At 40.6% G+C, this 27,167-nt stretch overlaps 3 protein-coding genes across 7 annotated transcripts; 1 reads left to right on the forward strand and 2 right to left on the reverse strand.

Annotated features, from left to right (window-relative positions):
• Positions 1 to 335: 335 nt before the first annotated feature.
• Positions 336 to 7,310, reverse strand: TUBB1 (tubulin beta 1 class VI). Of its 3 annotated transcripts, none has more exons than XR_007708927.1 (5): positions 4,653 to 6,312; positions 2,773 to 2,881; positions 2,471 to 2,581; positions 1,047 to 2,348; positions 336 to 880 (listed from the first exon to the last, which is right to left on the reverse strand). XR_007708927.1 is itself a non-coding variant. In XM_050714035.1 (5 exons), exons 1-5 carry the CDS (start codon positions 4,707 to 4,709, stop codon positions 1,279 to 1,281), a joined length of 978 nt encoding a protein of 325 aa, XP_050569992.1. In that variant the 5' UTR covers positions 4,710 to 6,312; the 3' UTR covers positions 336 to 1,278. The 3 variants fall into 3 exon arrangements, 2 of the variants coding, with proteins under 2 accessions (XP_050569992.1, XP_035403845.1); XM_050714035.1 differs by having other exon boundaries at positions 336 to 1,820; positions 2,190 to 2,348; XM_035547952.2 differs by having other exon boundaries at positions 336 to 2,348; positions 4,653 to 7,310.
• A 671-nt stretch (positions 7,311 to 7,981) lies between these two features.
• Positions 7,982 to 13,278, forward strand: CTSZ (cathepsin Z). Its single transcript, XM_035547943.2, has 6 exons — positions 7,982 to 8,471; positions 8,856 to 9,019; positions 10,845 to 11,024; positions 11,607 to 11,757; positions 11,993 to 12,155; positions 12,645 to 13,278. The coding sequence occupies exons 1-6, from the start codon at positions 8,335 to 8,337 to the stop codon at positions 12,756 to 12,758; spliced, it is 909 nt and encodes a 302-aa protein (XP_035403836.1). The 5' UTR covers positions 7,982 to 8,334; the 3' UTR covers positions 12,759 to 13,278.
• A 1,946-nt stretch (positions 13,279 to 15,224) lies between these two features.
• NELFCD (negative elongation factor complex member C/D) lies at positions 15,225 to 24,876 on the reverse strand. Of its 3 annotated transcripts, none has more exons than XM_050714032.1 (15): positions 24,516 to 24,876; positions 24,003 to 24,115; positions 23,734 to 23,843; positions 22,930 to 23,039; positions 22,500 to 22,607; positions 21,288 to 21,440; positions 20,485 to 20,615; positions 19,875 to 20,040; positions 19,139 to 19,273; positions 18,623 to 18,762; positions 17,844 to 17,958; positions 17,424 to 17,519; positions 17,052 to 17,192; positions 16,550 to 16,679; positions 15,225 to 16,153 (listed from the first exon to the last, which is right to left on the reverse strand). In XM_050714032.1, the coding sequence occupies exons 1-15, from the start codon at positions 24,579 to 24,581 to the stop codon at positions 16,119 to 16,121; spliced, it is 1,749 nt and encodes a 582-aa protein (XP_050569989.1). In that variant the 5' UTR covers positions 24,582 to 24,876; the 3' UTR covers positions 15,225 to 16,118. The 3 variants fall into 3 exon arrangements, with proteins under 3 accessions (XP_050569989.1, XP_035403835.1, XP_050569988.1); XM_035547942.2 differs by having other exon boundaries at positions 24,003 to 24,118; XM_050714031.1 differs by lacking the exon at positions 15,225 to 16,153 and having other exon boundaries at positions 16,160 to 16,679; positions 24,003 to 24,118; positions 24,516 to 24,670.
• Between the last annotated feature and the right edge of the window lie 2,291 nt (positions 24,877 to 27,167).

Below are 27,167 nucleotides of genomic sequence, written 5' to 3' on the forward strand. Positions count from 1 at the left end.
CTCAGAACAAACTAATCCAGTGAAAATCATGAGGTCTAAGTTGAAGACAAAACTGCAAGTGAAATACTTCCCCAGGGATGTGCGTGCATAATGTCCCACTGCAGAGGAAGTAAGACAATATACTTACATAATTGGCATCGGATTTGTGTTCGCCTAGATGCTGTTAGCATCACTGTAATACAAGTGACCCAAAATAAAACACGAGGCATTGCTTTCTGCGGAGTATAATAAACTCTCCTTTCCAAGAGTATAATAAAAAGTGCTTTTTTGTGTAAAAACTTGTAAATATATTTTAATCCTTATAAAAATAAATTGTTTATCAAGTCTTTCAAGTATTATTTTGTAGTATTGGTATATATTTTTATTTTAAAGAGTATTATACATACAGTGGCTATGAAGGGCATAAGACTTTTTGTTAAGGTATTATCTAATGATTGCTGTTGAACTTATGTCTCTAGCTGCAAACCATTCCATCCATTTTGCTGTACGAAGTGATAGGAAGAAAATTTACAATAATTAGGGTAGAGGGGAGGGAATACCACACCAAAATACAGTGTTCGCAATTTTTTTGTGCTAGTATAACTCAAGCTATAGTTTGAAAGGGAAAAATCACGCAACGAAGAGTATGAGCTCTGCAATAATATAGACCAGCAATGTTATAGAACTATTAAAAAAAAAGAAAAAAAAAGAATGTCCATATTTAGTCTTGTCCTGCTCTGTTTTTCTCCCTTCACCCCCCAACGTGAACTTGAATGGCTCTAGGTGAAGTTCTGTCTGCAGAGTGCGTAATAAAATAGATACTGCCTTTATAGGTCTTACAGGTGTGTATGTGTTCCTAAAACAGTAGCAAGTTCATAAACAAGGCATGGACTGTGGTTACCTGAAAATAAATAACTTTGATGAGTTGATAGCATATTTTGCTGTTGCTTATGATCTTGATACACACATACGTGCACGTACATACACAGACTATATTACATTGTGTCAAGCAATAATATTCAAAAAGTGAATACATATACAAGAAAGGCTGTTATGAGGGTACTTGCCTTCATAGTGGATCTTTTTTGGGAGAGATTCAGTGTCAACAGTTGTTTAGGAAAGTAGAGCATAGCTGCTGTTAATTTCAAAAGCATCGTATTGTAATACTGGATATACTTTGGCCAGATACAGAGGAAAAAATCTAAGTGTTATTTTTGGTATGCAGTTGATGGCTACTGCTTTTTCTTTAGTGAATGACAACGGGCTTATCTGGAGAATGTTTTCATGTTGTCATTGTTCTTACGTTTCCTTTTCTGGACTAGCTTCCACTTCTACCTCTTCATATTCCTCAACATCTGCAGTGGCATCTTGGTACTGTTGGTACTCGGAAACAAGGTCGTTGGTGTTTCCCTCTGCTTCTGAAAACTCCATCTCATCCATGCCTTCACCAGTGTACCAGTGGAGAAATGCTTTTCTTTTGAACATAGCTGAGAACTGTTCAGAAACCCTGATGAAGAGCTCCTGGATGGCTGTGTTATTGCCAATAAAGGTAGCTGCCATCTTCAGCCCTCGCGGCGGTATGTCGCACACAGCCACTTTGACGTTGTTAGGGATCCACTCCACAAAGTAGGAGCTGTTCTTGGTCTGGACAGCCAGCAACTGTTCGTCCACTTCTCTGGTAGACATTCGGCCTCTGAAGATGCAAGCCACAGTCAAGTAACGCCCACGACGGGGGTCACAGGCTGCCATCATGTTGCGCGCATCAAACATTTGTTGAGTAAGCTCTGGCACCGAGAGGGCTCTGTACTGCTGGCTACCTCGAGCCGTCAGTGGAGCAAAGCCTGGCATAAAGAAATGCAGGCGAGGAAAGGGCACCATGTTAACAGCCAGCTTCCGCAGGTCTGCGTTCAGCTGGCCAGGAAAACGGAGCGAGGTTGTGACACCGCTCATCGTTAGGGACACTAAGTGATTGAGGTCACCATAGGTGGGATTGGTGAGCTTTAAAGTTCTGAAACATATATCGTATAGCGCTTCGTTGTCAATGCAAAAGGTTTCATCTGTATTCTCTATTAGCTGGTGGATGGAGAGGATGGCATTATATGGCTCTACGACTGTGTCGGATACTTTGGGGGAAGGCACAACACTGAAGGTGTTCATAATCCTGTCTGGATATTCTTCTCTGATTTTGTTGATGAGGAGTGTGCCCATACCTGAGCCTGTACCACCACCAAGTGAATGGATGAGCTGGAACCCCTGAAGGCAGTCACAGCTCTCACACTCGTTCCTGACCACATCCATGACATTTTCAATCAGTTCAGCTCCTTCTGTGTAATGGCCCTTAGCCCAGTTGTTTCCAGCACCTGAATTACCTGTAAACAGAATTACAGACAGAACAACCACAAAATTAACGAGAGTAATTTTTAAAGACTACAAGGGTGGGGTTAAAAGGGTGGTCTGAAACAGTTGGCCTCAGTTACTTTGCTGTACATACCATGAATAAAATTGTCAGGTCGAAATAGTGGGCCTATTTTGCTGGAGCGTACGCTGTCCATTGTACCAGGTTCCAGGTCCACCAAGATAGACCGGGGTACGTATTTATGGGCTGGAACAAAAGAAAATGACCAACTACTGTTAGAAAACAGACAGGCTTATAAACTACTCTAAAAAAATCCAACCCACCTACAGGTTTGGGGTGGTGATGGTGGTGGTTTTTGTTTTTTAACTCCATTACTTATTTTAACCTTTATTTTGTCCCTGTAAATTGCTGACATCCTAACAGCACTGTGCACTTACAGTAAGCCTCGTTGAAGTACACGTTAATTCGCTCAAGCTGCAGTGATGCATCCCCACGGTAGTTTCCAGCGATATCAATTCCATGTTCATCACTTATCACCTCCCAGAACTGAAAAAGGAAAAGAGATTCAATACCGTCATCATGATTTTTTTTTTTCCCAGCACAATGTGTCCAGCAGCAGCTCTCGTGCCTTGTACCTCTGACTCCACACAAAGCAGGAACTGCGGCTGAAGTGAGGGATGATTTGCCATGTATGGGTTAGACTGCAAAGGGTGGGAGAGCAATTTTAGTATAACCAGCTGAATGAAATGCAATGGAGCCCATCAGAGCGGGGGGCTTCCTCTCCTCCTCTCTTTCCCAATAAGTTCAAGGGGAGAGTTTAGTAGACCAGTTATGCTGGTTAAATATTGCCTGTGCACTAGAAAAGGAAATACTGCCCCTCTAGAAAAGGAAAATTTGTTTAAATAGCACACAATTTATATTAGTTTAAATGACACTGGTACTATTTGGTATGAATACAACAAAAGCCTGTGTCGGTCTGGGGGAGGTGTGTGCTTTGAGGCATGTCACGCACAAGTGGGGCTGCGGCACAGCAACACCAGCTCAGCCAAGTCTGCACGGGAGCAATGCTTTCTGCAAGCAGATACGGAGCCTGTATGGCCTATCTTGACATTCATATGGGTGTCTTGTACTGGGGCGCTTATCAAGGCAGCTGTCACGGCAGTGTTAATGCAGACACACCCAGCCAATATAATGAGCAGGCTATTTTAATTTTAAAGGTCTTTCGGGTTAGCAACCATTTCAACTCTACAACTACAACATTGCCAACACGTGCATGGTATATTTATGTGCATGGGTGCTTTTATACTGGTCCTATTAGACACAAGCAGTTTCCAGGACAGATACAACAGAAAAATTATAAACCTTTCAGAGTTCACACTGGCTGCATTCAAACTGTTTGGGGCTAGCATTGCATTTCCTGGCTATCCACAGTGTCATGTGCCAATAGAAGAAACCAAGGTGATGTTTGTGCTGGTGAAAAATGGAGGAAAACCAGAATGGAAAACTCCTTCAGCTAGCATGTGTCTTCAAAGATACCCCCAGCCCCAAATTAACCCTGATACTTTTTTTTTCCTTTTTTTTTTTTTTAGCTTCCTACTAAGTAAACAAAAAAGGTGTTATGAACATTGTACAGCAAAAAGAACATTATTTTTTATTCTGGCACACAAAGTCAGCAATGACTGATGTCTCTGCGTAATAGCATACCATTGTTTAAACTACACAAATATACTCCAAATGACATAACTGTCTCTCACAGGAGGCCAGTTAGGCAGGAATCCTTAACTTAGAAAAGCCTAATTGTTTGCTGACAGCACAGGTCATTCTGTTGACTAACACAATCCCATATTAATGATTATTATGTGGCAGAGTTAGTGCTGTATGTCTGAACTAAAGTACTGGCACAACAAACTTGCAGTCGTGAAGTTGTTGGCTCCTTCACTTGTCCTGGTATTTTGCAGACTGGATTAATGCCCCTGGGAACACGAGTCCCAGCAGGAATGCTCTGGAGCACTTAGAATTGCTGTGCCATAGTTATTGCAGATATAAGACCATTCTCATATTATTATTAGTTTTACAGTTTTTGCAGAATGAAAAACAGTCTTTGACAGTCTTATGAGCAACCTTTGAATGAGGAGCACATCCGTCTTACAACTTTCACATCAAAACACTCATAAGCATGGCTGGCATGCCATGCATCCTATCATCTAGTCAACAAAGTAGTTGTCCCTCCCTCAAAGTCCCCATCTGTTAATGGTGTTTGACCTGGTACCGATGACAGCACTTACTCCTAAGGACCAAAACTGAAAGGAGACCTTACCTTTGCTCCAATTTGGTTTCCACACTGGCCAATCTGAAGATGCACGATTTCACGCATTTTGTGCAGCTTAGACCTGTTGGTAGCTACAGCCCAGCACACGATTTCTGGCTGCAGTCCCTAGAGCAAGCCCTCTTTCTGCTGCTCTATCAGCTACACCCAGCACAGTCCGCCCCAAGGGGCCTTTTTATACTGGTGAGATTGTCACTCACCCAGCAAGGGGAGTAGCTGACTCCCCGCAAGTGGCACATCAAATTTGTCGCAAAAAGGCAAAGTACATATTCACTGCCCACGGACAAGGTATAAGAGCACAGGTACATTGCTGAGAGTGGCTTGGAAGAGTAAATTGTGTCTCACATGTACACATGCACACTTAGAATTAATTGTAGTTCTTTGTGCAGCAGTGTGATTCAAAACTCTGTGCACGTTGTATTTGTGTTTCATTATTTTGTGCACAATATATGTATATATGTACATTATTTTCTGTATTTATATGGATATAGAAATAGTAGAGCCAAAAATGAGCAACGTTAAGCACCTGAACTGTCACAAGATTTAAATTTTACACAACATTAAAGTCAAACAGGAGAACATCCATAATTAAAACAATAACAACTTCTGAGCATTAACCTCTTAGAATGACAATATTCAGCACACTGCCAGGCAAACTTGAAGTTCACTGATAAGCATCATTTTCATGAAGGAGGGGGAGAGGGTCAGTAACAAAAAATACTTTGTAAGACATAAATATATGATATATGTTCCTTAAACATTTAATAAGAACCCATAAATTTCATCCAATCTGAGATCTGAATCAATTTGCGACTAACTTGCACAGATGTTCTCGCTCTCTCTTCCTCCTCTCTCCTGCCATTAAGAAATACAGTATTTCTAATGTCGTATTTCTAATGTCATATTTCTCATTTTCTTGTATCTAAGATGAAGTATTTCAGAATTTTCCAGGAAAATGCTAGAGGTGAAATCCCACTTCCAGTGCAGTTAACTATAATGTCCACTGTGTGAAATGTGTCACTGCATTAAAGGAAATAACGCAAGCCTGAGCAAAACATGGCACAGGCATGTTGCCTGCTGATAAACAGGGCTAATATCACTGCGCAACAGAAACCCAGAACAGACGGCCTTCTGGAAGCTTGTAGTAGTTTTATTATGTCAGATGACTGCCAGTGCTTTGCAAGTTTTCTTTTAAGGATAGGGGAGAAACTAGAATTAGGAAAGCACCTTTAATTATTTTGCATAAAAAAGAAGACAGTGGAAGGACTTGACTCATTAAAAGTAACTACTACTTTTACCAGGTTATGGGTTGCTAGAGATAAGGAACCTATGAGCTTCCATATTGTTACAAAACAAAAATCAGCTTATTCCAGACTTCCCCACCACAGATGACTTCCACTTTTTCCACCAGCCAATGAAGGAACAGACGACTGCTCCTAAGACAAAGTTTAGTACCACATCCACATCCCAAAAAGTAGCAAGCAAACATTGTTACACTCCGCAAAGCTATTAGCTATCCTCAACAGGGAGTATTAACAGCAAGATTTACAATTCAGGCATATTGATTTTGTTTCTTTAAAACACAATAGTTTTATAATTTTCCAGAAAATAAGTATTCTCTAAACAGTTTAGTTTCCATCGCAAGACAACACCACAGTTATGTTCAAAATTGCTGTATTGTAAATATTTTCTAATGCAAAATGCTGAAAAGATTATTTGGAGATTTGCATTGCTTTGAAAATCACATACTTTTTATTCATACACATTTCTTGTTTGTTTTCATAGACTCACTGAGTATCCCGAGCTGGAAGGGACCTACAACGATCGTTGAGTCCAACTCCTGGCTCCACACAGGGCCATCCAAACACCAAACGTGTCTGAGAGCCTTGTCCAAACACTTCTTGAATGCCAACAGGCTCAGTGCTGTGACCACTGCCCTGGGGACCCTGTTCCAGTGTCTGAGCACCCTCATGGGGCAGAACCTTTTCCTAACATCCAGCCTGAACCACTCTGATGCAGCCTCGTGCCCTTCTGTACAATTCCAAATTGTGTCCTCAACCGCTGCATTCTGAATGGGAGCTGCAGTGACACAATGTGTTGGAAAGCTACTGATAGTGAGAGAAAAAAAAAGCCACTTAAAATATCTAATTTATTCATTTGCAATAGCCACAATTTATGAAGAAGCTGAAGATTTGATAATTTGTTGTCCAAAATATTTGGCAAAATAATTTCAGCAATAAAAATATTGAGAGCATTTCACAAGAAAGGGGGAAATAAAAAAAAAAAAAAGGAAGTGAAAAAATATGCAATCACTAAACATTGTTTTTTCTCTTGCTAAAAATAGCTCCCTGGAATCATGTGCCTTCTCTGAAACATTTCCTAATACAGTCTTTAAAGTTATTGCACGACGCAAAGTCCCTGACTGCTTCGTGAAGGTGGTTTGTGCCTCTTTTTTCTTGCCTCCCCTAAACACATTGCTGTGAACCCCCAAGTCTTTCTTTATACCAAACTTGGCATATGGAAAGCATGTTTCTGTGTAGATTTTGTTTGTTTGCAGGTCTGCCATCCTTCATCTCAAGACGAAGAAAACCAGCCAATGAAGGAAACCTCAAGCCTGCTAACTGCACAAGAACACTTCCCAGGCACGGCCAGTACACATGTGCTGCTGTAGATTAGCAGTGTGTGTCTCAAGAGAAAGAGGAGGATGTGGCAGAAGGGTTGGCTCTGAGCACCTTTCGGCACAGAGGCGATTAGGGGCAGCCTGGCACTGGGCAGACTCCTACCCTCCTGCCCTGCAGCGTCTGTTATCAGCCTGCCCACTGCTTCCACTGCCCTGAGTGGGCCCGAGATACCAAAGCCCTGGTGATGGGTGTAAGACCACAAACAAGCCATGTTTTTTGTTTGCTGGGCTGGGGTTTTTGTTTCTGTTTTGTTTTGTTTGCTTGCTTGTACCAACACAGCATGCATTAGCAACAGACATGCCTGTGCAAGGGCCTGTATTCCTCTTTAAACTCTACTATAAGAGGGCTTAAAAATTCAAAACTTGAGACTGCAAAACTAGAAAAAAAAACCAAACCTGCCTGCTATATGTAATCACACAGTTGCTGGTTACAGCGTTACATGACACTGATGTATCAGTCTGAAGGCAAAGAAACCCGTATCCCATTCACACAGGGTCTGCATGTCACAGGTACAGGTCCTCCTGTCACAAACCGTGCACTGATAGCCACTGTATTTATTGACTCATGGCACTATTTTAACAGCTTTTTCTTTGTGTGTGTGTATGTGCTTGTTTTAAACCAAAATTACTCGGTTTTAAGCATGTGAGACGGAGACCTTCCAGCAGCACCAGAGGGAAGCCAGCACAACGCACCAGCCGAGCGGGCTGCGGCTGCCCTGATCCAGAGGCAGGGAGCAGAGCGGGCCCGGCCAGTTGAGCTCTCTCATTACACTCACTCCTTCTCCCCTCAGAAATTAATTACACCCCTCAGAAATTAATTACACGCTCGTCGCCAGCCTTCCACGCCTCTCCACCACCGAACCCAGCGCCAGGGGTTCCCCTCAGCGGCTCCCCGGGGGGCAGCCGGCCGGGCCCGCCCACGGCAAGGCCCCTCCCGCCGCCCTTAAATCAGCGCCGGGGCCGGGCTCCTCAGGAAGGTTTTGCCGTCCCAGCATGGAGGGCCCGGCCCGGCTCCTCGCCTCCCTGCTGCTGCTGCTCGCGGGCTGCTTCGGCGCCTGCCGGGCCGGCCTCTACTTCAGGGAGGGGCAGAGCTGCTACCGGCCGGCACCGCGCAGGGCCCTGGGGCTGAGGTGAGCTGTTCCGAGCCGGCTGAGGGCTGCCCGCCCGTCCCATGGGTGCCCGCCCCGGGGTTCGGCGGTGCTGAGGGGGAGCCCGGGGATCAGCCACAGGGACCGAGAGGGGCAAGGGCGGCTCCGGGGGGGGCTCCGGGGCAGCCCTCACCCCCTCACAGCCCTCCGGGCACCTCACGGGCGAGAGAGCCCGGTCACGTTGTCCGTGGGCACGTGACCGGCGTCACATTGCGAAAGGCTGGGAGTCCTTGGCTTTTTTTTTTCATTTTTAATTCCCACCCCACCTTTACTTTTTTTTAATTTTTATTTTTTAATTTCCCCTCATTTGCCTGAAAATATACGGATTGGTAACGAGGGAAGCTCACTCTTTCTGTCTCCGTGCAGAACCTACCCCCGGCCTCATGAGTACCTGGACGTCTCCACGCTACCAGAAAGCTGGGACTGGAGAAATGTTAACGGCATCAACTACGCCAGCACCACTCGGAACCAGCACATCCCGCAGTACTGCGGGTCCTGCTGGGCCCACGGGAGCACCAGCGCCTTAGCAGGTATGTGCTGGGCTGTATGCTACCTCCTCACCAGCCAAGGTGTTGCCCTCAGTGATTTAAATATTTCTTGCTAAGCAAGGAAGTTTATCTTAAGGTTACAAAATAGCTGATGTAAAGGAAAAAAAGTGCCAAGTTGCTGCAGTGACTAATGTAGCAAAACCAAGCTTAGACATCTGTGAATACCCCAGGAAAAGGACAAAGGCTAAGTTGGCAGCGGAAGGCTTCGGTAGAGAAAGCAACCAGACAAAGGCTGTCCCCACCCTCCCAAAACTATGTGTGTGTGGGGGGGGTGGGGGGTGGGGAAGGGGAATACTGGGATGGTTAAAAAGCTGTTTGCAGAGGGATTACATTTATAGCTCCTGCCGAACTGTTGTTCAGGGCCTGGAGTAGGAACTGGGTGTACTGTCCCTCACCTTGGAGGGGTGGTGATGGTAGGAGCAGATATAAAGCAGTAAGTGTGTCCCCTTCCCTCTGTCTGTACCTCTGGCTGCTGCACCCTCTGAAGCAGCAAGGGGCTGCATGCTGCTCCAGCAGTGCCTAGCTATGAGGAAATGAAAGGAGTTGCCTTGGTGGGAAGGGCCTACACAGTATTACCTTAAAGAGCCCTGTTATTTAAATGAATGTCTACCGCAGCATGCAGACGCAACTTTCAGCAGATGGATATGTCTGCCCTTTTCTTGGGAAAACGGAAGTAGAGGTTTATGTTAATTGGAGAAACGCTTTCTCTAGAGAGAATATATTATGACTTGTATGTAACTGCTTTGACTTAGTAACATACTGGAGAAGTTGTTTGCATAGGATGTTTTAAGAGGATTAGCTGTGAAGGAGAAATGGAGGAAGTACTGCAGAAATAGGGAGACAATGCACGTGTGTGAGGAGACAGAAGCAACTGTAAAGTCTCTGTTCTTAAGCAATACAATATAGATGTTTATGAAGGCTGCCATGATGTAGCGCAGTACTAAGATATATAGCTAAGAAGCTGCTAAATTTTATCTAACTTTTGGTAAAACTTTATTGTGTATGTAGCTGTGCATGCATGTGCATTGGGTACCTAAAGCATTCATTCCTTCTGTTCTTGCTGAAAGTCTACGCTGGGATAATGCCTTGCTAATTCATACAGAGCACTCCCCCAGTTCTCTGTCAAAGTAGAATTGAATGTCACTAGTACTAATAGGATTAAAAGTACTACAGTTGCATGATTTAAGCCAGTTAATACCTTGTGAGAAGTAGTTTATAAATGTTGATTAGGAAGCCAAGCTAGCTAGCTCTTTCAGGCAAAATAAGGCAGTAGGATGGTGATGTCAGTCTGAGATGGCAGAATAATGGTGAGATGTTTACTCAGCAGTGTGGATGTACTTCTGAAAGCTCTTCCTTGCTTTAGGCTTGTGACAACTGTCTCCCAGAAACCTGGGCTGCCTGAGCTTATGACTGTCTGCATGAGTTTATACATAACTCTTTACTTCTGGAGAGAGAGAGAGCTGGTTTCATGATGTGCATTTAAAGGCCAGGAAATAGATCTAGTTTTCAGACATTGTGACTTGAATTAAGAACTCTAGAGTACTTAAAGGGTTTAAATGGATCTTACTCATTTGCATCTTTTTGATGAGCTTTTAATGGAAAAAACTTGTAATGAAAACCCACAAAAACTCAGCCTGCCTATTTAAGCTAGGTATTGAGACACATAGCATGACCTATAACTGAGGCTTTTCCAACCACAAACACGGTTGTCTGCAAATAGTCACAGGTTCAATGAAGACGAGGGTGTTTCAATACTTGTAACAGCACACATATTCCACTAACGTTTACTGATTGCTTATAATTGCAGATCGAATCAACATAAAGAGAAAAGGTGCATGGCCTTCTGCCTACCTCTCCGTACAAAATGTGATTGATTGCGCTAATGCAGGATCCTGTGAAGGTGGAGACCACACGGGTGTTTGGATGTATGCCCATGACCATGGCATTCCAGATGAGACCTGTAACAACTACCAAGCTAAGAATCAAAGTACAATGCCTATTTTCTTTGCTGTGTAGGGCTTCAGCCCAGATTTGGCAGATTTTAATATAGAGAAATGATCATTTTCTGTGTTTTTTTTTCCAATTTACTGATTCCTGCCTTTCAGTGTAGTACCAGCTGTTTGACTGACAGATTTTCCTTACAGGTCTCTGTCTAGACAGCATAACATGAAATCATGTCCAGACAAGTTTGCACCAGCTGAAGTGTTTAAACTCAATCTTTTAAGTCTGCGATATACAATCTCTAATGTAGTAAAATACTTGAAAGAGTCAACCTAAACAAAGGAGGAATGAAACCTTTGTTTCCAGTATTGCTGGAATAGTGTCTATATTTATAGAGAAGCACAATCGAATAACTTTCTCTAAGCAGTTGTGCCAATGAAGTAAAGAATAATAACTAGTGATTGTAGAGACTTTAAGTGTAATTTCCAGAAAGAATTAGTTCATTGGAGATAAGTAATTATTCTTTTTAGTATCTACCTCAAATGAAGTTAAAAGAAAAAAGCTCAGTGTGTTGTTAATTCACGGGAAGAAAAGCATTATCTTGTGGTGATAATCTTTCTCTTTGTAGAGTGCAAGAAGTTTAACCAGTGTGGAACCTGTGTCACTTTTGGAGAATGCCATGTGATAAAGAACTACACTCTCTGGAAAGTTGCTGACTATGGTTCTGTCAGTGGAAGGGAAAAAATGATGGCAGAAATCTATAAGAATGGACCAATTAGGTAAAAAAAAAATTTATTTACTAGTAATATTTGGACTGAAATGCTTGGAATTCAGTTTAATGACTGAAGTGTACTTCTCCAATTGAGCAGATAGTAGCAGCCCTGCACTAATATGCAGACTTTAACTTGTTCGTATAAAACTGAGCTCAGAAGTCAAAATGCAAGAAAATAGATTTTTAGCCAGGCTCCCACCCTGATTCCTGTGTATAAAAATGTTTGCTCTGTTTTATTACAGCTGTGGTATAATGGCTACTAAAAAGTTGGATGCTTATACTGGAGGACTCTATACAGAGTACAACCCTTCACCTACCGTGAATCATATTGTATCTGTGGCCGGCTGGGGTGTAGAAAATGGAACAGAATACTGGATTGTTCGTAATTCTTGGGGTGAACCCTGGGTAAGGAAACATGGGAAGAAATATGTTTGCAGCACTGCTTTAGAGGAAAGGTGGAGTTTTACGCACTTGCTAAGAGGATGCTGCAAAGGCAGCTTGCAGGTAGAAAGAGTAAAACTTTTTTTTTTAATTTAAAGTTTAATTCAAAGAAAAAATTTAACTAAGCTGAAGACAGATACTTGGTTAAAGTTTCTTAGGTAATGTCAACTCAATCCTAAATGCTGCCCTTTCATGGATATGCACCTCCTGTTATGGGCCACCATAAATCTGTTAGTTGTAGGCAAAAATCAAATCATATATAGAACAGAAGCAGACTGCCCCTTCAAAAAAGGCTGTTCTATGAATGTAGCGCTATACTTCTTAAGTGAATTCCTAGCTTCACTTCTAAACCATTCACATTTGGAAAACAAAGAAGATTCAATAGCATAGTTAGCGTGTGTTTTCTGAATCACAATGTCTCTGCTTATACTAATGCAAATTAATTCTCTACAGGGTGAAAGAGGATGGCTGAGAATTGTGACAAGTGCATATAAAGGTGGAAGAGGAGCACAGTACAATCTTGCTATTGAAGAGGACTGTGCGTATGGAGATGTTTTACTTCCTTGATTCTATACTGTACATTTTTATGTTTAAAGAATAGTCTAAAACTTTCACAGTTGAACTTTCAGGCAGTTTACAAAATTAGTCCAGATAACACAACACACAGTATTAAAAATAAAATACAGGTTGCCTTCAGATAACTACTAAAAATTTAAAAATTAAAGTAATTTACCCATGAAAAAGTGTTGTCTGCTCTGATGCACAGTATTTAAATCATATTGTCTTACAGAAACTATATGTAAATTTGTGTATAAATATACATTTTTAAAATACAAATTATGCAGATGTAACTAAAAAACTATGCGCACTATACTTACGCTAAACTAACAGTAGTGAGCAAATATTATACAATTATGCAGCTATAAAAACAAAGCTAAGACCAGATATTTTACATTCAAAAACTAAATCTCCCTGTTGCATCTTCAGCTACATGGTGAAAAAATATTGCTGCAAGTCTCGTGTGATGCTGTTGCTTTTATCCAACCAAAATTATAAGAGGAATGTTGATAAAAAGATGTTAAAAGTACTTATCTACTAAGTCTTTTTTTGCTCTATTTCTTTTTTTTTTTTGCTTTAATATATGACTATCTGTACTACTTTTCTCCTAGAGGCAAAGTCTAGCCTGCCACAAGACAGAGCTCTTCTCATGCTCACTAATATGAGGAAAGGTAGCAAATTCTATTCCTTAAAAATAAGTCAATTACTAAGTGGCAATCAGTGCCATATTAAGTGGCACTGCTCATTACATTTAATAAACTGACAATGTTCTCTTTTACAATTGTGTTTACAATGTAAGAGCTTATTAATACATGTCTTCAGTTACATTTTATTATTGTACATAACAAGCATTCTCATGTGGCAGACTAGTTACCCAAACCCTTACCCAGGATGGTACTGTTTTTACTGGGCTTATTCTTGTGACAGGGTTGTTCAACAATCTGGTATGTAGCAAACTATGATGGTTTTAAAAACAAATCAAATGAGATAATATTAATTCTACCCACAGTGGAGACTGAGATACAAGCAATGAGGAAACCTCGAAGGTAGTGATCAAGGGAGAAGAGAGACATTCAGTTAGTGTGGAATACCTTTTTAAATTAATCTCCAAAAGCCATGCTACTGTGAATTATGCCTCACTCAAGCCTCTAAGTTAAAGCTTTTTAGTGGTATAGCAAAGTGTGTGTGGGGGGGAGATGATAGAGACAGCTTCAGGAAAGACTGCTGCCTCTTACTAGGTAGTTTCTCCAACTTACCTTGGTTTTATCTGTGAAAGCAAGAGAGGACTGCTTATAGTAAGAGACTGTTATGCTTAACAGAATGGCTAAGATCCATGAAACAATAGTGCTGATAGTCATTGAGTCAAGGTCATTGTGCTATTCTGATTATCAGATATCAAAGAACATGTTTTAGATCTGGTTGATTTGGCCCTAATTCTGGGTTCCTATGTACAAGAATCGTACTCTAATGATTAGCTGTTGATCATCTACTATTCACCTCTTCAGTTTTAAAGAAGACTGGAATAGATGTTTAACTCTAGGCAAAAGGTAATCAAGAATCTCATGCTGTGCATTGGTTAGTTCCAGCTACTTCCTTGGCTTTCCTTTGTCATAGTAAAATGACTCCACAGTGACAATAAGATTAATTCTGCCAAGCTGCAATACCTACTGTAAGTTAGGTCCTATTCAGCAGAAGGACGGGGGAGTATAATAGTACTGACAGCAGCATCACGGAAGTTTCAACTAGCTTAATATCATGATAAGCCATGAGCGCAGAGGAACTCGAATGTGTAAAGGAAGTGATATGAAACTTGAACAATGAGAAAAGGAGAAGTCTGCTTTGAACAGCTGTCAGCTTTGTGATGGAGACAGTAACAAACTGCTCTTGATTATCACGAAGACAGTATATGAGGCAGCGCTACACACCAAAAAAGGAAGAGCTGTAGGGTAAGTTGTTTTTGCAGTTACTAATTCTACTAAGAAAGGAAGCCAGGGTCTAAAACAAACCAAACTTGTGTGTGAATTCTACTGAAAATATTATGAAGAGTAGGTCTCATGCAAGTTTAAGTAGCAAGACATTTAAAAGATGTGCAAAGAAGGGGAGCTTTAAACGTCCATTTGGAAAAAAAAAAGTCATGTGAAAGACTGGCTGAGGAAAGGAAAGATGCACTCCTTTTAGAAAGGAATGAAGAATCTATACAATCGACTTCTGTCTCAAATTGTCATGGTAGCCTAGAGTTCCCCTTCATAAATCAGTGACAGCAGAAAAGAGCAAAAGCAATTTAGATTGTAAATTTACAGCAAGTTGATTTAAAATGTCACCTTTGTCTTTTAGAAAATAGGTTCCTTGGGAAGTAGATGCGCTTGGAAAAGCGCAAATAGTCTTGGCTATACCCCTTTTAAATAATATTTCTATGTACAAAGAGAAATCCAGGCCGATGAACAGAAACAAATAGTGGTCTCTGAAAGAAGTCTCTGGAAAAGAAAAGACCTTTATTTAAAGGTACATTGTAATCTTGGGGGTATCCCCAACTGTTTAGCATCAACCCAGACAGAGTACAGAGAAGTATTTAAAAAAAAAAAAAAGCAAGCCACATCACAGTAATGAAGCTTTTGCACGCACGATTTTTGGACAGCAAGAGAATTCTGATGTGGTAATGAAACTTACCAGTAACATTTGATGCATCTATTTAAAAAAAAAAATAGATTCTGAAAGATATCACACATCGGATCCATCTGTTAATACAAAACTAACCTTGATTGTTACAACTCAACCTCTATTATGTAAAACGTGTTTTCTCATAGCAGTACATATATAGGATATTTAGAATTTTACTAAAATACAGAAGTGAGAAAGGCATCATGGACTCTGCAGCACAGAGGTAATCATGCTTTTTCCATTTTTTTCTTCCTAACTCACAAGATCAAAGCCTATAGCATTCAAGATTTTTAGTCTTCAGAGAACTACCTGCAAGATGTGTTAATTAGGAACTACCTTCCCCATTCTTCAGGTTTTGTATACTACACATGAAGAATCAGGGACAAGTTTCGCAAGTAACTGAAAAGAGCATTCTTTGAGACAGGTTTGTGTGTCTCCTGCTACCCACTTCAGAATATTCAGATTTATATCAATGTGTTTAATAACAGAAAATCCTTCAGTATTATTTTGTTTTCCAAATTACATTAACAGTCCTCTGATATAAACCTCAAGGTCACCATGCAAGTCAACCAAATGCCCTTCAGCCCTTTCTTTCTCTTTTTGTTGTTGTTGTTGCTGTGTTGCCCAGTTATAGAACCTTACTGGTGGAGAGTATGTCAAAGTAGTGATCATGTGCTCTGATGTGCTCTGCATTCTTGATTTTTCCACTGCTTAGTTCACCATAATAAAGTTAGATTTGCAGTGAGCTTAAAAAAGAAGAAAAAAAGTATTCAGTATATTACTGTGATTTATCTGTCTGCATGTGAATTTCTGCATTATCTATTAACTAGGATTTTAGGGTCTGAGCAGGTCTTTTTTCCTCCCCCCAGGAAATGAGTGTACTATGAAAGACTACTTCCTTACTTTTTTCTTTACTACAGTGTCAGCTCTCCAAAAGCAGTATTTGTCTTCAAGTTCTTCAACTACTACCTAGAGATTCTTGATTAAAGAAAAATTGCTAAACACAGGCCCACAAAAGGGAAATAATCTGTCAAAGTATCTGGCAAGCGTTCTTATTTTTAGCAATCCTGCTGCTAAATATTATTTACAAACTGTAACAAATACACAAGGAAGGAGATGTGCAATGAATAAGCATGACTTACCTATAAACTCAGTGACAGGATCATGTTCACCTTCTGTTTTAATAGTACCTGCAATACTTTCGTTCTCCAAGATTGGAAGAAAAAGCTGTACAAAGTCTGAGGTATATGGAGGAGCAATCACGTCCAATACCTGAAATTGTAGACAAAATTGGATTATTCTTCCCATTAGGTGTATACTAGAAATATTACTTAATTCACAATACTCGTCTCAAAAGCATATAAGTAGTTGGACTTTTAAGACCTTTTATTGTCCATACAAGTAATTGATTATGCATTCTTGTGGTACTCTACAACTACCTTAATACTATCAGAAGTCAAGATACAGTACGACTAAGTCATGTCCTTGTGAATACCAATATTACATACATTGCTTGGAAACCCATCTCTTATCTTCAAGTATTTTTGAATTTGAGGCAAGCTGATGTGGTATCCATCCAAACATACAACTGATATTAAAGTTTATTTCTACATGTTAGTAAACACATTTTTTTTTGCTGCTGACCTCTGTAACAAAGTATCTGATGAGAGAGATATCTGTGTCTAGCTTCTCCAGGCATTTGCGGATATAGCTGACAACAGGCAGGACGTATCCTCGACTGAGTAAGTGCACCATTCTATCCAGGAGTGTCTTCTTCAATTCCAGCTGATAAGGAGGGGAAGGGAGCAGGGTGCAGGAGGCAAACCAATACATTAGAAATATACTCTCAAAAGCGTACAATTTTCATTGTTCATTCTTATAGATTCAATATCTGCTATGATACTTATTAATCATGATCACGTTCATAACTCTTAGAACTGCTGTGATAACAGCAGTTACCCTAAGAAAGCATAAGTAATACAAAGGAATGCAAATACTGAATCCTTTGAGAATCACCTGCTCCATTACATCAAGCTGTGAATGTTCTGTTTCAAAGAGTTTGACAAGAAGTTGTAGAACCTGGGGATGAAGCAGCTGATGGCACGTACTGATCTGCAAACAAGATAAAGTAAGATCAACAGAACTTCAATTTAAAAAACAATGTGCTGCTCTTATTAGACAAGTTTACACTGATGTTTATTGCCAGATGTAAATTCTGTTAGACAAGTATACCACCGCTTCTTTCTGTAATGCCCAAATTTCCCTAATATAAATAATGCTGAGCTGACAAAACCAAACAATTAACTCTAAATAGAAACAGATTCATCTTTGTATATTTACTGTAAATGATAGGCATTCCATGAACTGGATGTAATTCTAGTAACAAGGATAAAAAACGCTTTTGCTCTCCAGCCAGGTTTATCTGTACACTTTTACCTCATCCAGTAATGCCAGATGAACCGGGGTATGATCAGTCTGCAGCTGGAAGTATCGTGGTTCTGACACTGTCCAGTCCACCCACTTTAACACACCCATTGCCACCACTGGAAACCTACAGAAAAAGAGGTCACTTTAGAACAGGAGCATCCAAACAATCACCATCTTCCAGCATATTCTAATGATTACTAGATTTTCATAGTTTAACTTAAAACAGAATTAATAAAGCTTGAGAAGTTTTACTTGAAGAGTTGCCAGTATACATCAAGAGCAGTCTTCACCAAAAATATAAATAAAAAAGCTGGAGAATAATTCTTTCTACAAAAGACACTCCCGGCTCAGCACCAAATGCTAAAAGCAGGCAACATAATTCACATACACCCCGAGTTTGATCCAGTTTATTCAATATCTGCTATTTCATACTACTGAGAGGAGAAGAAAGGATGCATCTATTGCTAAGAAAGCTGCATTAGGAAGACAAAGTAATCTGTCACCTTTTTCCAATGGCAGAGCCATTTCTTGGCAGAGCCAAGATGCTCTACAACACAAGAGGTGCAGTTTGCAACGGAAGCCAGAATTCCTGTCCTCATGAGGGAAAGATTCCAAGGAATCAAATGTACAGTTTTGAAAGTTACTTTTAGACCACATATTCACCCATTCTACGGTGTGGACATTCTCACAGAGCTGCCCACAAAGGCACTTCCCTTTAGCAGTACTTTCTCTCCTAAATACTAATTTCCTTCCAGAAATGGAAACTTGGGACCAATCTCTCTGCTTACCTGATGCACTGATAGAGAGTGCTCAGTTCTGCAACCAACTCTGATGCTCCTTTGTTCTCATTGCAACACAGGTTGTGAACAGTTTCAATGGCTTTTGAAGTTGACTTGAGTTCATCCTTGTTTATGCTGACTCTCTTGTTCTGACAAAATACAAAGTTCAAATGCAAGAGACACAAATATACAGGGAGTCTTTGTTTACTTAAGGAAAGGAATTGTAGCTAGCCATAACCCTAAGACTACATTGTATTTCTCAAAGTTAGACTCACAGGCAAGTTTTAGAAGAAACAAGTATCAATGAGCTGCAATAGAAGGACATTTGCTTTATCTAATTCCCAGCTCATTGATACTTTTTTCTTCCAAAAACTCACATGTGAAGCCTGAAACATTTCATAAAATAAACAAACCAAGCTGAACATATCATTTTAAACTGAGCCACTTAATGACCAACCATTTTCTTCAGCACAGTTATACCACCATAGGTGAAAAGAAAACGTTACGCACAGAACTGAACATTACCTTTTTCCACATCTCTACTACACTAGCTGCATATGCCAGTATGTGAATGTATTTGTGCTTGTGGTCCTGGTTGATCTTAGCACCTGGCTTAAACAATGACTGCATGAAGAGGTCCAGAAAGGCAGGTACTCGAATCTGAAGAAAATGAATGGTTTATTAGAGTCTGAGAATTAAGAGAAAAATACAATTTTTTTACATCTGATGTGTCTCTCATAGAGCAAGATTTATCAAATTCCTCCTCAGGAATAAGCTAGGTGGTTTCAGAAGAGACCTGGACTTTTGACACTGGCACACAAAAAGCGCACAAAAGAGCAGCAAGTTAGAAACTGTATTACTCAAGTATCTAAATGCCACCATTTGTTACCAGAACCCATGTTAGAACATGCCATTTACGACTGCTTATAACAAAATGCAAAATTGATATAATTTTTTGTTTTAAAGAAGGAAGTGAATTCCTTGCCATCTTTACTTCCTTCCTATTGGGAAGTTCTTTAAATTAATCAATTATATGTAAAAAGGCAGATTGGAATGATAAAAAAAAAAAGAAGAAGCTAATGCAAAATACAATACAAATAGTAGTCTCACATTTATACATTATTTAAAATTACAGATGGGTGAGCCTGAGTGATAAAATTCTATCTTGTGTCAATACATTTAGCACAATAAGACCTCAGATTTTTGAATGCTACGGTAACAGAAGAAAGTTACAGAGGTTAAAAAGAAGACAGCTACTAACCAGTTCTACTGGAGGTGGGTCCATGCTTGTAAACATTTTGAACAAGACAGTGATATCTGCTGGATTCAGAGCTCCTTTGGACAGCATTGCACCAAGAGCCTGACACGCACGAGGATAAGAGGCTGCAGTACCCAACGCTAAAGTGATTTGACTAGCATCATGGCCTCTAGATGAATAACACAAACATACATAGGAACTTATTTTCGTTACTTGGACAATTTAGTTCTAGCCTCACCCTATGTAATGCAACACCTGATGACAGAACCTCTTATCGTGGGTAATTACAGAAACAAGCCTGTATTTTTCTGGTTTACTTCTAAAATGTGCATCAAATAATAAAAATAAATATTTTTGTAATAGATGGAAATATAAATTCTTTGTTATTCCTACTTCAGTTCTCCCAGTACAGGACAAGGAACTTTTCTGTTGTTCTATACATTGAAGCCTGCTACAAGAACTGCTCTGTTGCAAGTGATTTCACACTACCACAGAATGAATAAAAAACTAAGAATTCTCCTTTTGCGGTATAAGGTAATCAGGAATGAGCAAAAGAAACAGATTATACATTATGGTGTCTTATGTTTCACTGATAAATATAAAAGGCACTTGCTTTTCATGAGCATATCGCTGAACCTCCTGAGCAATCCGTCTGACAGCTGACCCTCCTTGCTCTTCTTGAGCTAATATGGACATCATAGATTGAGCAAAAAGATACGTGTGCTCTCCATGGCAAACCATCTTCTGTGAAGGCGCACATGAAAAATATTACCAGAAAACAAAGAAATATGTTTTTATGATTACATTGCCTTAATAGCAAAGATTTCAATGCAATCTACTAATACAAAAGGAAGATAAGGAAGACGAAAGTACAGAAAAGCATAGTCTATCACTGTGCACTGATACCACGCAAGAAGAAATGACTACATTGAGAATGTATGTTTTTTAGATGCTAGAGAGGAAAATTTAGCCTACTCATACTCGGCAATATTTAAAAAGTAAACCAAGTCCAAAGCCATCCAAAAGTCATTACACTATTTCATAACAAAGAACAAACGCTACGTTGATTCAGACGGCAACTTTCACACTGACATGGATGATAAAACAATTATTAGAATTTGCCAGAGGACTGATTAGACTGATCCTTAGATCTTGCATTAAGTGTGAAAGAAGACGGTTTTTCCTTTATACGATCCATTTAAGAAATGCAAGAAATGTTACATACACAGCTCAAAACATGACTGGTGACAGAATCACCAAATTTATATTTTTTAACTCATATATAGCTTCTTTTCATAAAATTCTCTAAGACTTCAGAAGATGTCAAGATTTTCCACAGTCCCACAATGATTTGTATATTCTAACTGGAAAGGAAAAAAATAATTTTCCCCACATAAGAAGGAACAGAGAACTTACAGCAAACTCAGGGAGGTTTTTCTCAAGGTTTTCTTCCCCTCCATCTAAAATTGTTGCCAGAGATGTGCGCAGGACTCTGGAAAATACTTCCAGTTGCTGACATGCTGTTGAAACACTAGTTATTTCCCCTTGATATCCAGCATCAGATATAAGCTATAACAAAACCAGTAAGTAAATGAATAAATAAATCACTAAATACCTATATTATTTGAGTTGATATTTCAGATATCCTAACAAGCCTAGAAGAACACGTGAGATTTTCCTCTCCATACACTTGCTGGAATTCATGTTCATCATTTAGAATACAGAAGAAGAAGCCAATGAAGATCTGAAGTGTTCCACTGCACCACAAATTGTTATAAACTTCTCGTTCACATAGGAAACAACAATTATTCACATGAATTACACCTCCAATATGAGAATGTTATCTCCTAACGTGAGATTAAATATGCATGCCAACAAGAGCCACAAAGCAAGATTAAAAATTAATTATTTTTGGTACTTGTGTACATATATATGGATGTACATATGTAATAAATACAATATATAGTAATAGGGTCTTACGCACACACATGCATGCATGTGCAAAAAGTCCAGGAGAATAACTGTCACTGGGGAAAAAAAAAAGTGCGCAAGAACCTTTAAACAACTGTTTCCCAGCACCCACAAGATAAATCTGTTCTTATAGCACTAAAGTAAGGGAATTCCAATAACACTGCAAATGATTTATATAAAAGGTATCCGATGCTTAAGACATTCTGTACTACAAGTCTTCTTCAAAAATGGAACAAGTCACTAGGACATGGCAATAAAAATAAAATTAGAGATATAGACATTCTCGCTATTTTTCTCTTAAATAGCAAACTAGTTTTTGTTTCACTGTTGTATAAAAACAAAGGCCGACTTGAAAGCCTTTGAATTCACAACCCAGTAACCATAAAAATACAATTTAGAAAACACATGATGCACAATTTTCAAACACAGATCAGAGCAAAAAAAAATCTCAAAAAGCAGTAGGTCAAATTGGAAAACTACATTCACAATTCGTAGGACAATTCCTCTCACCAATATGTACTTGTACTGTTCTGACATTTGAATAAGTAGTATTAACAGAAACACATATGAGATACAGACAAGACTATAGCCAACATTTGATGCCAGAACAATTAACCTGGTATGGAACGTCTCATTTATTACACTTCAGCATACTACCTTCACAGTAAAATTAAGCATTAAACAGTCTGGATGGGCTTCTGCCAACTTGTAAAAGAGATCTCTCCATGTAGTGTGTGCTATCATTTGCTCAAGCCATGCTGGAGTCTGAAAAGGTTAAAGGAATAGAAATAAAAGTAAGAATATCTACTTGTCAATATCATTAAAAGTAAGCTTTTTACCTCTCAGGAGTCCAATCAGTTGCTATGCAGGACTTTATTACAACAAAGGATGCATTCCACTTTTCTAAGTTCTCTAAGCCCCTGAGAACTCTAGTGAAATAGAGCTGGTTTTCTGAAAACGGTTGTTTAACTAAACAGCTTAGAAGACAGTTTTCCATCCCCCACCATCTACTACTCCAACACACAAAGACATCTATACAGGATCCACTCATGTCATGTAAAGACAACAACATGGATTCCATGCATACCTCTCCTTCCTCTGTAAAGATGGAATCTGCTTTCCGAGGATCAAAATGCTTGATAAGTAAGCTCTTTAAATGGTTTTCCACAGTCTCCTGAACTTGCACTGGCTCAACACCTATACAGAAGGAACAAAAAACTTGGCAGATGCAATCCAATCAAACATGGCAGCAAAATTTTCAAATTTTCAACAATGTTCTATTATGAGAACAGAAGTTACTCTGTGATTTACCAGAAATTTATCCACAGGCAGAAGATGAGAGAAGAGCCATCAGTTCTATTTTCAAGCCACGCAGATACAGACACGTACAGATTTTGAGATTCTCAGTCATTTTTCCTAAATGCAAACTATGCTTAGGATCATAGGCAGGTTACACTAGCCCTTTTCTCTCGCTCTCTTCATCACTCATGCTAACAGCAATACCAGTCATCTCACAAGACTGTCACTAGCTGTGATACCAAAATATCCTAAACACAAAAGAGATTACCAGGATTGGTGCGCAAACCCACGTTACTGCAGGCTAGAGTCCATCTGCTTTAAATATGTTGGGTATCAGTAGTTTTGACAAAAACAAACAGATTACTTATTCTCTGAACAGAATCAACGTATTATGATGTTACACAAGAACAGAAAGGAATGGCAATATGCATCCTGAAGACATCTTTCACATAAAGAATTTAGTCATGTACACATACAGGATAACAACTCTAATATGATCCACTTTTGAAATTGATCAAATTTGCCACTAATTCACATATTTATGATGAAAGACAGACTACAGAACCAAATTATATAGTATTACCTATCCTACCTGTTTGAATGAGCCATTCTGCCAGCAAATTTACAGTCTGTGCCACTGCTGTATAGTTTTCAGAAAGAAGCTGGATGACATTCTCTGGAGAACCTCCTGCTTGGAAATATCTGATGAAAGAATTAGAAAAGAACAATTTGAAAACAATATTGAAACAATTTGAAAACTATATTAAGAAAGGAACTCTAAATAAAGGGAAAATAACAGCATCATTTATTTTTGCATACTTCCATACAAAACAGTAGCACTGCACAGCAAGCTGCACTCACCTTTTTAGCGTGTTAAATATAGACGGCTCCATTATGTAGTCAGGAGTTGAAAATTTCTTCAGGCATTCTTGCTGGACTTCGGCATCATCCTCTCCCTCCCCATCCTCATCATCCTGCTGTTTGCAAACACAGCCGGGTCAGTCACCTCAGTTCTTCCCCGCTTAACCCACAGCACACGACCCACTCACGAAAAAAAGCACGATTTAACAGAGCAGGCGCAAACCTAACAGCACCTTGCTATTGTTTTCTTTCTTTTTAACCCCCCCAAGACCCAGGTCCCACAGCCCCGAGCGGACACCCACGCTGGGCACCTCTCGCCTCGGCCCGTCCCCGTCGAGTCCCTGCCAGGCCTCCCCCCACGGCCGGGCAGGGCGAGAGGAGAAGCCCCGGAGCCCCCCGAAGCCCCCCAGACCCCAGAAAGGGGACAGGAGCCCGCCGGTCCCCAGAGCAGCCTGGCGGAATGGCGACCCCCCAACCCCGACCGCTTCAGGCCCAGCGCCCGCCGGCTCTCACCGCCCCCCCGTCCGCTTCGTTCCCCCACTCCGCCGCGCTCCCTTCGAAGTAATCGGCGTCCTCCATAGCTCCTCGGCCGAAAAACCCGCGGCGATGGCCGGAACCAGGCCGCGACCGGCCCCCGGGGCGGAGCGGCGCGGAATGGCGGGCGGCGGCCGGGCGGAGCCTGTCCTGGCTCCGGGCCGGCCTCAGCTGAGGGGAGGTGCCGCCGCTGCGGCCTCTGGAGCTGTGAGGGTGGTTTGTGCCTGAAAGCCGTCACCCTCCTGCCGCTTCGTGGGGAGTTTCTTGCCCCAGAGCCGGTGCGAGGAGCCGGCTACAGGAGCCGGTTGTGCTGGGGGAGCGGGGCCGTCACCTCACGCCTCAGCGCCGCTCCCCCTGGAGTGGGCGTTCGCTGCCGTGCAGACACTGCCTGGTAAACGAAGGCTGAAACCACGCAGCAAATAGCAATGAAATATGACAACCTAAAAGCTGCTCCCGTGTTAAAAAAAAAAAAAGCATCCCTATAGCACCAAGCCTCCCAAAGCCGTAGCAACGCAGATGGAGGCTGCAAGAGAAGAGAAAAAATTGGATCATCATACTGTAAAAATGTTAGAAAAGCAACAACAAATTTATGGTAATTATTAAATACTATTGTATGATTTAAAAGTTAACAAGTAGAAGGAAAAAGCAGTCCCTCTAAAGAACAAAGATACCTTTGGTATAATGGAAATGTCAGGATTGTAAGGTTTTAGGACCAGAATCAGTGTAACAGTGTCCCCTAAACTTGCTGGAGAATAATATTAAATTAACCTGTCTTTTCTCATTGCAAACCAAAATTTGTTACTTCTAGCCAAAGACAAAACCCTGGAATCTTTGATCTAAAAAGACAAGAGACCAACTGTAGCCCCTACAGGTAACGATATGGGTTGTTAACAGGTTCATTTCCAGGCAGCAGAGAGGCCTGCACCATATGGGTCCCCTTTCCTGAGGCTCTTGCAGCCTCGTGTCCCCACCAGGAGTAGGCTGTCACATAAAGAAAACACGACTGGCTCCCCCCGGACACAAAGCTGGATCCTCAGGGCAGTGGCTGTACTGAGGTCGGGCCTTGGTGCTGCCCTTCCTGGGGTCTGCCCAGAGAGGCCTGCAGGAGAGCATCAGGCCTGGGTGCTGGCCTGAGGCGGGGAGGGTCTGGGAGTTACAGACAAACAAAAAGGGGCCAAGTCCTGAATAGACGCTGAGCTTACAGCCTGACCTTGGGCAAGGAGATGGGTGTTACTGAAACTGAGACCTCGTGAGACAAATACAGCGTCCCTTTGTCTCTCTTCAGACCAACTCCTGTTCTAAAATTGTGTGAGTTTAAATGCGAGAAAGGGGAGGATGAGGATGTGCATTGGGATTTGGAGGGCAAACAAGAGTGTTGCTGATTAATTGTTTAAAAGGTTGTTTATTCTTGTTCAGTTTCTAACTGAAAATTAATAAAAGTTATTACATATTCTTCAATGCAGCCTGTGAAATCACTTAGTATGACAGAACAAACAAACACCTATCCAGGAACAGCTGTTGTAGCATCTTCAGGAGATGTAGTCCTTGTTCAAGTGTGGCCACTAATACCAATACTGCTAAGTGAAGGGCTTACTACACTTTAAATTTCAGTACAGAAAGTATACACCACTAGAGCTGTAACTCATACTGCAGCGCAGCATGAGTTGTGCTGTTGTACACTGCCTTGCAGTGGTGAAACGACTCTTTTTGGAACACTTCTTCAACATTTTTGTGAGCCCATGATAATGTTCTTTGTATTCTGTCAACGGGATGGAAAAGAGACTTTTTCAGAACAAAAGGCATGGATTGAAGTAGAGGCACAACAGATGGGCTCTCTACCTATGCTGGATGATTCCTTGATTTTCTGCAGCCAAGAGGACAGTAAGGTAACTTTTTAATGCTTATGAAAGCATTGATCATTTTTTATGAGGAAATAACTGGGAGTGAAGTGACAGGCTGAGGCTGGAAGCCAATTGAAAAATCCTTTGGAAAAGGATTTCATACCACTGAGAGACATAGTGGTATTAGATATTAATGCTACTAATAATTTCAGTGTCTGACTTTCAAAACCAGAAGTTGTGTTGTCTTTATATACTTGCATCTGTTTTGATTGCAGTAACAGAAACTTATTGTTAATATTGTTATAATTTTAGTATAAAGAATGAACAATACTCAAAGCATTTACTTTCAGCTTTCCTAGAGGAGAAAACTAGGGACTTGTATGAGGGCCAGACATCAGCAGAATGGCCCTTTGCAGAAGAAGTGCAATGTTCAGGCATTCCCCACCGCAGGCCAATAAACAAGAAGCAAAGTCAGAACAGAAACAAATTTCAAGGTATCAATTAAACTGCTGGAAAAACAAGTGTATCAGAAACCGATTTTGCAAACTAAACTTTTACAACTTTGAATGGAAATAATATTGGTTGTCCTCTTGGTTTTAACTGTGTTCTCCCATATGCATTTGTGTTTTTCAGTTTCAGTGAATTGTTCACCACTGCGTATAATAAAAGCATTTAGACTTACCTGAGTGTTCCTGAAAGGTTTTATTATCTAGCAAATGCAGGTAACAAATTTCTCACTGAATACATATTTGACTATAGTTTGTATGTAAAACGTTCTCGAGTCACAGTT

This window comes from Cygnus atratus, chromosome 16, assembly GCF_013377495.2.
Source record: "Cygnus atratus isolate AKBS03 ecotype Queensland, Australia chromosome 16, CAtr_DNAZoo_HiC_assembly, whole genome shotgun sequence".
Lineage (NCBI taxonomy): Eukaryota > Metazoa > Chordata > Aves > Anseriformes > Anatidae > Cygnus > Cygnus atratus.